The 14,132-nt window shown below is 38.4% G+C and overlaps 1 protein-coding gene across 2 annotated transcripts in view; it reads left to right on the top strand.

Moving 5' to 3' along the window:
- Positions 1 to 14,132, top strand: part of USP24 (ubiquitin specific peptidase 24) — a 162,684-nt gene that overhangs the window by 127,172 nt on the left and 21,380 nt on the right. For both annotated transcript variants that reach the window (XM_012442560.3, XM_012442559.3), the window contains exons 46-56: positions 1,155 to 1,237; positions 1,621 to 1,762; positions 1,977 to 2,096; positions 2,520 to 2,740; positions 3,069 to 3,193; positions 4,294 to 4,435; positions 5,939 to 6,089; positions 7,085 to 7,180; positions 7,881 to 7,984; positions 10,246 to 10,359; positions 13,541 to 13,637. In XM_012442560.3, coding sequence (XP_012297983.3) covers positions 1,155 to 1,237; positions 1,621 to 1,762; positions 1,977 to 2,096; positions 2,520 to 2,740; positions 3,069 to 3,193; positions 4,294 to 4,435; positions 5,939 to 6,089; positions 7,085 to 7,180; positions 7,881 to 7,984; positions 10,246 to 10,359; positions 13,541 to 13,637 — 1,395 coding nt within the window. The remainder of the gene's footprint in view (positions 1 to 1,154; positions 1,238 to 1,620; positions 1,763 to 1,976; positions 2,097 to 2,519; positions 2,741 to 3,068; positions 3,194 to 4,293; positions 4,436 to 5,938; positions 6,090 to 7,084; positions 7,181 to 7,880; positions 7,985 to 10,245; positions 10,360 to 13,540; positions 13,638 to 14,132) is intronic.

Genomic DNA, 14,132 nt, shown 5'->3' with positions numbered 1-14,132 from the left:
CTAATTATAATATGAGAATAGTGTCTTCGAATTTGGGGTTACTACGAAACTGACAAATCAGAAATTATCTTTAACATAAGAACTATAATATATTCTGCGTTTAAACATCAAAATATAAAACAGATCAATAGAATTGTATATTTTCTCCTTTTTTTTTTTGGAGACAGTCTCGCTCTGTTACCCAGAGTGGAGTGCAGTGGCACAATCTCAGCTCACTACAACCTCTACCTCCTGGGAACAAGAGATTTTTGCACCTCAGCCTCTCGAGTAGCTGGGATCACAGGTGTGCACCACCATGCCCAGCTAATTTTTGTATTTTTTGGTAGAGATTGGATTTTGCCATGTTGGCCAGGCTGGTCTTAAACTCATGGCCTCCAGTGATTCATCAGCCTTGGCCTCCCAAAGTGCTGGGATTACAGGCATGAGCTACTGTGCCTGGCCTAGAATTGTATATTTTCTTAATTCATCTAACACTCAATAAAGTATATAACTCTTAATCTCTACTACATAATAATAACCATTCCTACCTATGTATTCTTACTGTATATCCACTGAAATAATCTGGCCTCAGAAGATTGCTGCAGTCACCAGTGAGCTGATGGCCTTGTGCAGAGCAGAGAGTGCTCTGGCAAAGGGGCGAAGGAGCCAGATTAAAAAGTTACTTGTGGTACTGTTGAAACCCAAAGCTCTCTACCTCTACCCGTAAGCCATGTGGCGGACTTCCTAAATGGTATTGCCTTCTCAGATCCCGCAGTCACTGCCAGCATTGGCCTCTCATCAGTAGGCACAGTTCTTCCTTTCTTTTTTTAAAGTAACTTGCAAACTGATGGCATTCTATCCACAAGAAAAAAGAAAAGATAAGAGTGCTGAGAGTTGCCCCTAACTTGGTTCTTGTGGCACAGGGAGAAGGATTCAGAATCACCCTGGAGAACGCTCTCTTGTTATCAGCTCTGCCTGACCCATCCCCCCTCCTCCTCTTCCCCCCACCCCTCCCCTCCCTTTATCATCTGCATCACTCTGACAGTGCGGCCAAGCTGACACTACAATAATGACTCATTTTATTTTGGTGCTTAAATTACAGTGTGTTAATAAAATTTTATATACTCATAAGTTCTGGAGGCATCACTTTAAATTATAACTTTTCATTCCAACAGAAAATGGGAAGAGACCAAATTTTTAAGAATACATTTCAGGGCATCTACTCTGATCAGAAGATCTGTAAAGACTGTCCTCACAGGTGAGTGAAGATATCACTGACACAGGAGAAATGATCATCCTTTTGAAGTGATTTGTCTAGTGTGTTGTAAATTTTGCATTTGTTAAGAGACTTAGAACTCACTCTCTTTCTCAATAGATCTATAAGTATTTAATGACTTAAATTTCTTTGGTTTCTACTTCCAAAATTTCTTTGTGACCTTAAGAAAATATTCATTGAAATTCATAATTTTAAGCAATTCTGAATTGTCACAAAGTGGCATTTTAACTTAGTAATGGACTTTTAAAATATTGAGGGACTCACAGATTAAAAATGTAGTTCTGTGTTCCAGCTTAGGTATTATGATAATTGAAGACTTTTAAATCCTATTGTTGATTATGGGTTTTCTGTTATTTCCTAATCAGGTATGAGCGTGAAGAAGCTTTCATGGCTCTCAATCTAGGAGTGACTTCTTGTCAGAGTTTGGAAATTTCTTTGGACCAATTTGTCAGAGGAGAAGTTCTAGAGGGAAGTAATGCGTACTACTGTGAAAAGTGTAAAGAAAAGGTATTATATTTGCCCTTTTTAAAAAACAAAATTAATTTGTTATTCACATAGTGTGTCTTTATGTAAAATCAGTATTAAGCTCCTATTGTTATTTCCATTACATTGTGTCATTACTTGTTTTCACATGGGTCCAAAAGGCCTTTGCGTTAATTACTATGCTGTTTTATTTTCTCCATGGAGATCATTCATTTTTGCTTTTTTGCTTTTTTTTTAGAGAATAACAGTGAAAAGAACCTGCATTAAATCTTTACCTAGCGTCTTGGTAATTCACCTAATGAGATTTGGATTTGACTGGGAAAGTGGACGCTCCATTAAATATGATGAACAAATAAGGGTAACTTTTTTTCTTCCTGAAATGTTTCACAACCATTCATTTTCTCACTCACTTCTTTTTTTCCTTTTTCTGTTTTCATGTTCCGTCTACTATGTGTAAGGCTGTTGTCTCAGCATTATGAAGAGCCCCTTGCCTTGGGCCACTGCTGCTACTGGAATAGGCAGATCTGGAAACAGTAGCCCTCATTTCTAGAAGGCATCCTAGTGATTGCTGTGAAGGAAAATGCCTTCCTTAGTGCTCAAATCAGAGGCTGCTTTAGACTTTCCCAGACTTAGCGTTCTGAGATTTTATACTTGAATTGGAGAAGTAGTTGTTCCTAGCTTAAACTAGGAAAACACATCCTCTTGTTTGGATCTGACTTAATTGGGTACTGCTGTATATGTTACTAATCAACATTAATATGGTCTTTTTGCTTTTACACAGTTTCCCTGGATGCTAAACATGGAGCCTTACACAGTTTCAGGAATGGCTCGCCAGGATTCCTCTTCTGAAGTTGGGGAAAATGGGCGAAGTATGGATCAGGGAGGTGGAGGATCCCCAAGAAAAAAGGTTGCCCTCACAGAAAACTACGAACTTGTCGGCGTCATCGTACACAGTGGGCAGGCACACGCAGGCCACTACTACTCCTTCATTAAGGACAGGCGGTAAGGGTTTCCTGAGGCAGCACTGACTCACTTTCTGCCCTCCCCTGCTCTCTATGATCATCCATACTCACTGCTGTGATGCAGAGACACTTTGGCATTGTTCTTGACTGTGTTTCATTTTGAAGTTTTAAAGCTTAGTGCAACTGGGTTTACCCCTTCAATTTGAAAAGTTGTTTTAGAAATTGAATTAACTGTTGCTACATATTTCTTAGATATTTTCAAATGGCAATCACCTGTTTTATTTGTAGGCAATACATAGAGATAAATGCTAAGGATGAGGATGTTGATTTTTTTAACCTTCTAATGTTTGTCTGATCTTGGGCTCTAGAGGGTGTGGAAAAGGAAAGTGGTATAAATTTAATGACACAGTTATAGAAGAATTTGACCTAAATGATGAGACCCTGGAGTATGAATGCTTTGGAGGAGAATATAGACCAAAAGTTTATGATCAAAGTAAGTATTTACAAATGAATATTTCCCATTAGTTTTATTTTTTAATTTATAGTTTTCTATGAAAATTAATAGTATTCTTTATATAAAAACAGAACAGATTTTTTATTTTTATAATACTGCTATTCAAGCTATAGAACCGTAAGCAAGCTCTTTAATAGCTAGAGTGAAAATGTTCAAGCTGCTTATAAAAATGTTTAAAAATAACTTCTTACAACAACCTTGAGGGATAGGTAGGGGAGCTGGGAGTAGGTTAAAAGGATGAAATGAACATCAGAGAGAAACTAATGAATACAGAAATTGAACCTTAAAAATAGTTTTGGAAGTAGTTATCCACTAACATTTTCAGAGTTCCTTTTCACTTACATAGAGTTATGATTAATTAGAGAAGACATTTCTAGCACCTGTGTTTTTAAAACCATATTTATTATGCAGTATGGCAAAGTAGTCTTTCCCTCCACAACCCCTACTCCCAGGAAAAAAAAGAATCTAAGGAGAAGTACATAGCGAAACCCAATCAGAACTTGCTATTTGATAAAAAGCTATTTGGCTGAGACCTTAGCATTTCCAAAACCGGATTTTGAAATCTTCTAGGGGTGTTTCTAAATTTTTACCTCTTTGGAGTCACTGTATTAGATTTTGATAGCATGCCATTATAGCCATGCATCTTATGGTGGTAACCTTTAAAGGTTGGATATAATATTGTCAGACTTTACCTAAATTTGGCCAATCTTTGCAGAAATGGTTAAGTGAGGCCAGTTATCCCATCCTGTGCCACAGACATTTTAAAATGTCACTTGCTATTTGCTCATGTTTAGTACTCCCTAGGATACTTACCTTCTTTCTCTTACTCCATTACCATACTGCTCCCTTATTCTTGCCCCCGCCTATATCACTTCCAAGTGAGAGATCAATTTTAGGCCCAGAACTGAAGTACCCTGACTTCCATGCTAAGCAGTACTCTAAAGAGACCCACATTTTACTTGGCATTTTACAAATTTAGTGAGTAGTTACTTGCTGGAATAATGGGCCCTTTATTTTAGATTGTCAAGGCAAGAAAAACTTTTATTTACAGACGTCTTTCTTAATGTCTTGTTATAAAGCAAACCCATACACTGATGTACGCCGAAGATACTGGAATGCCTATATGCTTTTCTACCAAAGGGTGTCTGATCAGAACTCCCCAGTATTACCAAAGAAAAGTCGAGTCAGCGTTGTACGGCAGGAAGCTGAGGATCTCTCTCTGTAAGTGTCTCTTCCATGTAATTTGCTTTGTGATTTCTGTGGTGATGATGTGGTCTATGAGAATATACTGTTTGGGATTTTAAAGATAATTAGCTAAGCTGGAGAGAAATTCTAAAAAGAATTCCAAAAAGAAAATAAATTCCTTTTCTTATTGCTCCCTGGTTATTTTATTGGCAAGAAGTTGTTATGTATTTAGAAACATGCACATAAGTTATTTCATTCTAGAATAAAGTGTTTTTTTGTTTTTTTGAGACAGAGTGGTCTCACTCTGTCAACCAGGCTGGAGTGCAGTGGCATGATCATAGCTCACTGCAGCCTCGACCTCCAAGGCTGAAGTGATCCCTCCACCTCAGCCTTCCGAATAGCTGGGACCACAGGCGAGGGGCATCAGGCCCAGATATTTGGTTTGTTTGTTTTTTGTACGAGGTCTCCCAGTGTTGCCCAGGCTGGTCTGGAATTCCTGGGCCCAAGCGATCCTCCCACCTAGACCTCACAAAGTGCTGGGGTTATAGGTATAAGTCACCACACCTGGACTTTTTTTTTTTTTTTAATGTTAGCAGCATTTGTTGAATACGCTTTCTGTCCAAAGCATAGTACTGTGCCAACACCATCAGAATGTTGTTTTTTTAAAGGTCCTATTGTCAGTGAATTTGCCTTTTAATATATTGGATCAGAAAAGTGTTTACTTTTTCATGTGAGAAATATGACTATATGTGTTTTATTAAACTTGAAAACTTGGTTCAACACTTTGTTCTTACAAGATTTTGAGTGTGTGGCTCTAAGATAAATTTATTTCACTGCTTTTTAATGGTTGGGAAAGATATCTCACAATAATATGTAGGAATAATTCATTTATGTGCTTATTAAATGTTAAATCTCATATGCCAATTAAGTAAAAAATTTGTGTTAAAATTTGTCCTGCAGGGCCGGGCGTGGTGGCTCACGCCTGTAATCCCAGCACTTTGGGAGACTGAGGTGGGCGGATCACAAGGTCAGGAGATCAACACCATCCTGGCTAACATGGTGAAACCCCATTTCTACTAAAAATACAAAAAGTTAGCTGGGCGTGGTGGTGCCTGCCTGTAGTCCCAGCTAGTTACTTGGGAGGCTGAGGCAGGAGAATCACTTGAACGCGGGAGGCAGAGGTTGCAGTGAGCCGATACCACACCACTGCACTCCAGGCTGGCAACAGGAAGAGACTCTGTCTCAAAAAAAATTTTTTTTTTAATTTCCTGTAATATTTTATCTTCTGTAATGTCAGTCAGTTCTCCCAACTAATTGGAAGGTATTACATTTTTTAATTTCTTAATTGACACATTATAATTGTATATATTCATGTGATACTGTGGTATTAAATATTGTACAGTTTTATGTTTCAATGTATGTATAATAATCAAATAGTTTAAGTCTAATACCCTGTTTATGTGAATTTGGCAAGTCTTAGTAACTATTAAAACAATAGTCACTTTATACTAGACAAAGTTTTCTGATTCTGTCTCTTAGGTCAGCTCCATCTTCACCAGAAATTTCACCTCAGTCATCTCCTCGGCCCCACAGGCCTAACAATGACCGGCTGTCTATTCTTACTAAGTTGGTTAAAAAAGGCGAGAAGAAAGGACTGTTTGTGGAGAAAATGCCTGCACGAATATACCAGGTAAGAACCATATAAAATATTCTAAGGGTGAATATCCACATGGACATCAAAAGGTGTCCAGTAGGCCAAAAGTACTCCTGCCGGATTAGTCGTGCCACTGGTGCTATATCGTCTTACACACTTGTCTCATGAGCCTTTTATGCCACACCAGAGGGGGGGCTATAGCGCTAGAGCCATGGAGTGCTAAGAACACAAGTATGAATACACACTCAGGACTGGTAGGCACAGTCACTGACCCGCTGTGCGAGTGTGAGATGTCACAGATAAACAGAGTTGTGGGGAGTGGGCAGTAAAGAAACCACGTTGCTGAAATCAACTTCTTTTATCTGGAAAGAGAAACAAGTTAAGGTTCATAACCTTTGAGTAGGACTAATAAGACAATGATTGGCCATTATTTTTTGAACACCTACTGTGTGCAACATGCTTTAAGCAGATCTCTAATTTGTAAAAAATTATTGTGTAGTATCTGGTTTTATTCTCGTTTTTTGGATGGAACAGGTTCTGAAAAGGAGAAGTGATGTGCCAGTGTCACAGGGCAAGGATCTAAATTCAGAACTGTGTTTATACACTAATCAAAAGCTCAATACCTAGAACAAGAGAATTTGAGAAAAATATGGAGTCTTTCATTAAGAAAGAAAGAGAATTAAGCCATCTAGCACAAAGGAAGCATGCAGTTGGTTGTGTTTGGGAACGCTCTGTTTGTCCCCTTCTACCCAAAACACCAAGTTAGAATTCACTTGTCTTTCACATATGTGGCAGTTTATCTGAATTTCCCAAAAGGGTATGGTTTAATGAATAATAGTTCTCATAACATCTTATATTTCAAAGGAAGGTTTCTCTCTCCTCTTTTAAAAGTTCAAAACTTGAGAAAGGGGAATTACAAATTATAATTAACTTTTTATAAGCGCTTTTTACCTATCATTTTTACATATCATTAGAAATATCCTTCACATATTGAATATTTAATAAAAATAATTATTAATCTTCTTTTGTAGATGGTGAGAGATGAGAACCTCAAGTTTATGAAGAATAGAGATGTGTACAGTAGTGATTATTTCAGTTTTGTTTTGTCTTTAGCTTCGTTGAATGCTGTAAGTAGCTAGTTGGATTGTTAGAAATAAGAAGGGATTACAATTAAATATCTTTTAGCTAAAGCATTCAGTGATTTATCCTCACTCTTAGTAGTTAGCATTCAGATTAGATGCAAAAAGATTTTCTTGTAAATGTAGCCCTTAATGGGTAATATTAAAATTGCAGGCAGCATTTTGAATGTATAATACAGATGGCAGGGAGATGTGAGTTTTTCACATACTGGCTTTCTAAAGTGCCCTTGTTTAGATTTTATAAAAGTATCTTAGAATAGCTATAACTATGAGCTCATGTCAATGGATACTGGGCTCTGTGGAGATTCCTAATTTGTGATCAAATATTATAAGACTCAAGATTAACTTTCAACTACTTATTTTCCTTCAGTACCATGATTATAATTTGCCAATACGGGAAAAAAATGTTCTTAGTCTCTTGATCACTTAACATCCTGTGGTCTAACAACTGTTTTGAGAGAATTGCATAAAAGAAATGAAGAAGATGTCTTTTCTTAACCTTTTTTAAAATTTAAATGGAGCATTTTTGATACTGAACTGGCTAGATTCTTATTAGTATTTTTAGTTTTATCATGTGTATATCATATTCATATTCATATATCATGCGTGTGTATCATATTCAGTTCATAACAATGTGTAATCTATAAAACTTTTGTGAAAAATACCCTTTCTTGTTTCCCTCTTTTAGACTAAATTAAAGCATCCATATTATCCTTGCATGGCGAAGGTGAGCTTACAGCTTGCTATTCAATTCCTTTTTCAAACTTATTTACGGACAAAGAAGAAACTCAGGTGAGAAGTGATATGTTTTGATAATTTGTTGTGACAGAAGGCACTCATTAATTCAATTGAAGTTGAATTTATAATTTTAAACTATTGCGAAAGCAGCTACCTAATTTTATTCAGATGACTAAGACATAGTCTCCAGCTTTAGGAAACTTCTAGTCTAATGGAAAGAATAGATCAACAAAAGAAAAATACTTAACAAGAGAATTTATACCAAGACATAAATTCTGTACATCTTGGAATTGGGCAAAAGCATATCCAGATAAGGAGATTAGAGTAGGCTTAAGACACTGATGTTCTCAGAGGGTTTCGAAAGGCAAAACAGAAACACAGAAGTTTCATTTTAGGCAGAAGGGAAAAGCCTGAGTAACAGACAAGACTTGCCTAGGGAATGATGAGTGACTAACTGTGTTTTACTAGGACGTGTGAGACACTCCTGCAGCTCAGGGTGAATGTTGGGTTTGGAACTCACTGAGTGCCCATAGTACCAGAGCAAGGAGTTTGGGCTTTGTTCAGTGGGAGATCATGGATGGTTTTTGAACAGGGAAGTATATTCAGAGTAATGCCTTAGAACAACAGTCTCCAATATTGATTTTTAGCAACAGGGACTGGTTTCATGGAAGACAATTTTTCCACAAAAGGGAGGGTTGCGGGGACAGATAGATTCTCATAGGGAACGCACAGCCTGGATCCCTCACATGTGCAGTTCACAATAGGGTTTGTGCTCCTGTGAGAATCTAGTGCTGCCTGGGATCTGACAGGAAGTGGAGCTCAGGCTCTGATGCTTACTCACACACTGCTTACCTCCTGCTGTGTGGCCCTGTTCCTAACAGGTTCCAGACCAGTAGTGGTCCATGGCCCAGGGGTTGGGGACCTCTGCCTTAGAAACTTTACAGATATTTACTGTATCTTATTCAACATTGTTTTATCAGGTTTTTTGGTTTTTGAGATGGAGTCTCTCTATCGCCCAGGCTGGAGTGCAGTGGCGCAATCTCGGCTCACTGCAGCCTCTGTGTCCCAGGATCAAGTGATTTTTCTACCTCAGCCTCCCAAGTAGCTGGGATTACAGGCGTGCACCACCACACCCAGCTAATTTTTGTGTGTTTTTAGTAGAGATGGGGTTTCACCGTGTTGGCCAAGCTGCTCTCAAACTCCCAACCTCAGGTGATCTGCCTGCCTCAGCCTCCGAAAGTACAGGGATTACAGGCGTAAGCCACTGCACCTAGCCTCATTATTGGTTTTTATCACATTATTGGTTTATCACATCATTGGTTTTACACATTTTAGGTTCTGGATAAGTAGTTCTATGAATAAATAAGTGAAGAATTAAGAGTATTGAGCAGTGATTTTTAGACTATACCGAGAGTAAGGGGAGACCCAGGGTGAGGAGACCAGTTAGAGTTAAAGGACCACTGAAGTTCCCAGTCTTTTCCCTCACACTAGCGAAGTGAGCTTTTCAAAGTATGGAGAGGGTTTTGGACAGATTTTATAATCAAGAAACTCTTGAGAAAAGAAAAAAAATAGAGTGACAACTTCATTTTTATGTGTAATAATCACAGATACATTAAGTGATCTCCGTCTTTATTATTTGATTGAAAAAGAAAAATAGTGCATTATTTTAGTGTCTGGCATAGGATTAACTAAGGACACTTGGTCACTTTTGTTTGTGAAATTTGCTCATGCTGTTTACACATTGCACACTATTTCCGTTTTGCTTATATGGTCATTGCACACAATGATCATTTTGGGACATTGGAGGACATAAGGGAAGTGTTACAAGGGCATGGGTAGAATAGTCATTATACGTTTTTTTCTGCCTGAATGTATTTTTTTACTCCATAAGGTAGAATATTAATGATTTTAGCAATAAAGTATAAAAATGTCAATGTAAGCTATTCTGAAAGTGGGCATTTTGTGAGCAAAAAATTGAACAAAACAAAATGCTGTAGTTCAGACCTTTTTTCCAATTAGAGTTGTTTGATGAAGATGCAGAAGGAAGGAGGTAAAGTCTAAGCTTCTTGACACATTTTTGTTTGTGGGGAAAGGTGAGCCACACTACAAGGAGCCAAGGAATGCAAAGCATTGGCTTGCCAAGTACACTGAGCCGTGGTAGTGGGCCATCATTGAGTATCTCTTATCCCTCCATCCTATCCACGATAGACAGACAGACAGACATAGAAATGATAAGAACCAGTAAGAGTGGCACTGCATGGGGTCATTGGCTGGGGTCATGCTCCTAACATTGCTGTCTCTGCTTTTTTTTTAAGGGTTGATACTGAAGAATGGATTGCTACCATTGAAGCATTGCTTTCAAAAAGTTTTGATGCTTGTCAGTGGTTAGTTGAATATTTTATTAGTTCTGAAGGACGAGAATTGGTAAAGTAAGTGTTTAAGAGTCTTTTAATTAAATGTGTGTCTCTTGCAATGATTTAGATTGAAGTTTCTTACAACCCTTTTTATTTCAACTTGAAGTTACTTTTCTGATTAAAGTCAATTTTAAACTCTCTTCACTGAAACAGTGAGGAAATTATTCAGGTTACTGCAAAATTATCTCAGGCAAGTATTCAGTAACCACAGGAAGAACCTGTGAGGCACACCGCCTGCCAGGTGCTCAGAGGCACATGGGTGCTAAACCCCTGCTGTGGCTCAAGGGGGCCAGAGATGCAAGTCTCTTCCCTCAGGGACTCAGAGTCTGGTGGAAAGAGATAAAAAATCCCACGTTACCACACAGTTCACAGTATTGTCTGTGTTTGGATTCTGACTAAAAAATTATTTTTCAAAAATCTACTGGTAGTATATTACCTATGATAGTACATCTACCTGTGTACCTGAAATTAAAAAAATTAAGAAAAGAAACATTTGCTTTTCTGGCAGAAATTAAAAATGCTATGAATGTTTATACTTTACTTCCGATCATCCTCATCAGTTCAGCTTCTCCTGCTCTTGGAAGTTCTACATGTGTGTGGGGTTCCAGCAAGCACTGCTGTGGTCGCTGGTGTCCCGTCTCCTCTAATCCCAGTGGGCTCCTCCTTCACTCTGCCTCAGCTGTGCCTGCTCCTCGCTGCTCAACTTCACTGAGAAAGTACAGATTAGCAAATGAGCATTCTCTGCTCCAACCACAGATGCCATGCACCTGCCAGAGTCTGTTCCAGCTTGCCCTTTCCTCTCTCTATTGTAGAGGAAGCATACTCTCTTCTCTCAAAATGAATCTCTCTACATGTGCAGTGCAGACCTTCTCAAGAAAGTTGACCCTTTAATTATCTCACTCTTATTCCTGCATCTTTACTTTCTAGAATTTTCTATTAGATCACTTCTGTCAGCATACAAATATGCTGTTTTCTCTCGAAACAAACACACAACAGGGAATTCAGAAATGCAAGTCTCTTCCACACGGTGATCACAGTCTGGTGATAAGTTAGAGATCTTCTCAGAACTGTTGATCCCACACCCCCTTCATCTCTAGGCCTGAGCTCCAAACATTTATTTGCCTACTTGATATCTCCACTTTTTCCTCTAATCTATCTCATTCAGCAACAAAACTGTTCTTTTTCAAACAAATTAGATCATATTACCTCTGTGGTGAAAAATTCTTTAGCGGAATCCTATTGCGCTCATAATAAAATCCAAAATTTTCCCAATAACCCTCAAGGTCTTGCTTGATCTGGTTTTTGTCTTTCCAGGCTTTCCTTGACTCACTCCTTGCTTATCAGGCTTTAGCCTTACTAGCTCGTTGGTTCCTTGAACCTGCTGAGCTTATTTTCCTGCCTAAAGGTCTTTTCACCTGTTATTCCTTATATGGAACACTGTCCTCCCCTCTTTGCATAGTAAGTGGCTTCTCCTTCAGACATCAGCCTGCTTAGCATTTGCTCTGAGAGGCAGTTTCCAGTCAACCAGTCTAACAGATGTTTGCCTGCTAGTCCGCTCCCTGTCTTCTGCGCATCTCCTCCACTAAAACATCAGCTTCTTGAGGGCCAGGTTCAGTTCATTCCCTACTAGACAAAAAGAGGCTGGCAAATAGCAAGCACTCAAACAGTTATACATGTGTGCATGCGTATATCCATATAATTCATTAAAAAAGTCAGTAAAAATTTCTTTGAAGTGCTGTGTGCTGTATACCTGTCCCTTTAGAGTTTACATTAGAGATAGCCATTTTTCTAGTTTGATTCCAAAATATCTTTCCAATAGGACTCCTGAGCATTAGGCAAGCATTAGAATGTTATAGAAACATCATCCATTAGGCAGGAACATAGCAAATATTTTATTCATTCCCTTATATCCAAGCAGGCCTGCTTTTAAATATCTCCAGAGAAACTTTAGTTTGTTTCTTTCTTTATAAAGACCAATTACTCATCACTATCAATTGCTGTGATTTCATGTTTGAAGATTTAATAATCTTTTTTTCTGATTACTTATTTCTTTATAATTTTTAAGATAGGTTATCATTTTTACAACTAAAAAATAAGTATACTGTACTAATATTTTAGTAACTTTAAATATAAACAGTGTTCTCTTTTAGATCAGCCCCTCAGTGTAGTCTTCTTTTAAAGCAATTCTTTAAACGTAATTCTAATTGTAAAAAAAAATAATTCATAGTAAATGTTGCTTACAGATTGATCTAAAGAGTTCAAACTACTAACACAAAGGATGCTTTACATCTTTAAGAGCGTTTTATTGTGGAAATGTTTAAACACACATAGAAGTAGGCAGAATGAGCCCTCTCCTGTACCCAGGCTCCAGGCTCCAGGCAAGTTGTTGACGTTTGCCTGTCTTGTCTTAGCTATCTCAGCTGTCACACACAACCTACATGCAGGCCTTTTTTTTCACTCTAAAGGATTTTAAATTTCAGACATTATATCATTTCATGATAAATTTTCAGCATGTATCTGAAGGTATAGTTTATCTCTAATAGAAAAGTTAAAAAAAATGTAAGTACTTGACCATCATCACACCAACAAAATTACTAATTCCTTCATATCACCTTATACCCAATCCATGTTCAGATTTCCTCCAGAGGTCTCAGAAGTGTCATTTTACCATTGAGTTTGCACAAATGAGGAACCAGTGAAGTCCACACATGGCCTTTGCTTTCTGTGTCTCTTAAGGCTATTCTGACCATCAGTTGTTCCTTTGCCTCCCTCCCCCCACCTTCCCCTTGTATGCTGTGCCATTTGTTTGGGGAGAAGACTGTTCTGTAGAGCTCCCCATATTCTGGATCTGTTTGCATCCTCTAGGTATTCCTTCCAAGAGAATTGTGCCTGAGTCTGATTGGACCTCTAAAGCTAAACATTATGGGAGTACTTATTATCTTGTAAACTTTCTTACAGTTGCCACTTAGAATCTTAGTGAATTTTGAACAGAGCCCTGTTGGCTAATATGTAGCATTACGGTTACCAGGAATAAGCAGAAGTGAAGTGACCTTGGAAAGCTCCACTTGGCCTCTAAGTGCTAATACCGTCAGGAGACTGTGCTTTTGTTTCTTGGCGGTTAGGTGGGACCTATGTTGGGAAGGTTGAGGTCATGGCAGTGTGCCTTGCTTTCTCATACCATCTCTCTTTCTTTCAGGATTTTCTTACTGGAGTGCAGTGTGAGAGAAGTACGAGTTGCTGTGGCCACCATTCTGGAGAAAACCCTAGACAGTGCCTTGTTTTATCAGGATAAGGTCGGTCCCGTTTTTAAAACATTATTTATACGTTGTGTTTTTACCAAATGTTTTAAATTGCAGGTAATAAGAAAGAGCCTAGGATTGGAGTCTGGTAATTTTGCCACGTAAATACACCTTTTGTGAACTGACTTTTTGGTACATGCCAGGGAGAAGGCATTCTGTCCCTTCCTCCTCACATACCAAACAGCAGGGTAGGCCAGGAATTCAGGCCTGCTTTGGTCTGTTTTGGGATTTTGTCTCTAGAAACATTCCCTTTTCAGAGTCCTCTCTCAAGAATTTGTATTAGATCTCTCTGAACTGAGACTAATCTGTGTCTAGAGACTCATCTAGACCAGCAGACATTTCGAGCCACCTCTGGCCTTGTCTCTTTGCTCATAAGCTATTTTCCTGACCTAAACCTGCAGCTGGCAACCAAAGCAAATAGTGCCATTCATCCAGGGGCGTTAAGTCCTTACAGATACAGCAGTTACTTCCCAAGTTTGCTGTTTCAAA

Source organism: Aotus nancymaae, unplaced genomic scaffold, assembly GCF_030222135.1.
Source record: "Aotus nancymaae isolate 86718 unplaced genomic scaffold, 86718_ANA_hifiasm-v0.15.2.pri h1tg000007l, whole genome shotgun sequence".
Taxonomy (NCBI): domain Eukaryota; kingdom Metazoa; phylum Chordata; class Mammalia; order Primates; family Aotidae; genus Aotus; species Aotus nancymaae.
The sequence above is the reverse complement of the archived record's forward strand: the minus strand, read 5'-3'. Positions and strand labels throughout refer to the sequence as shown.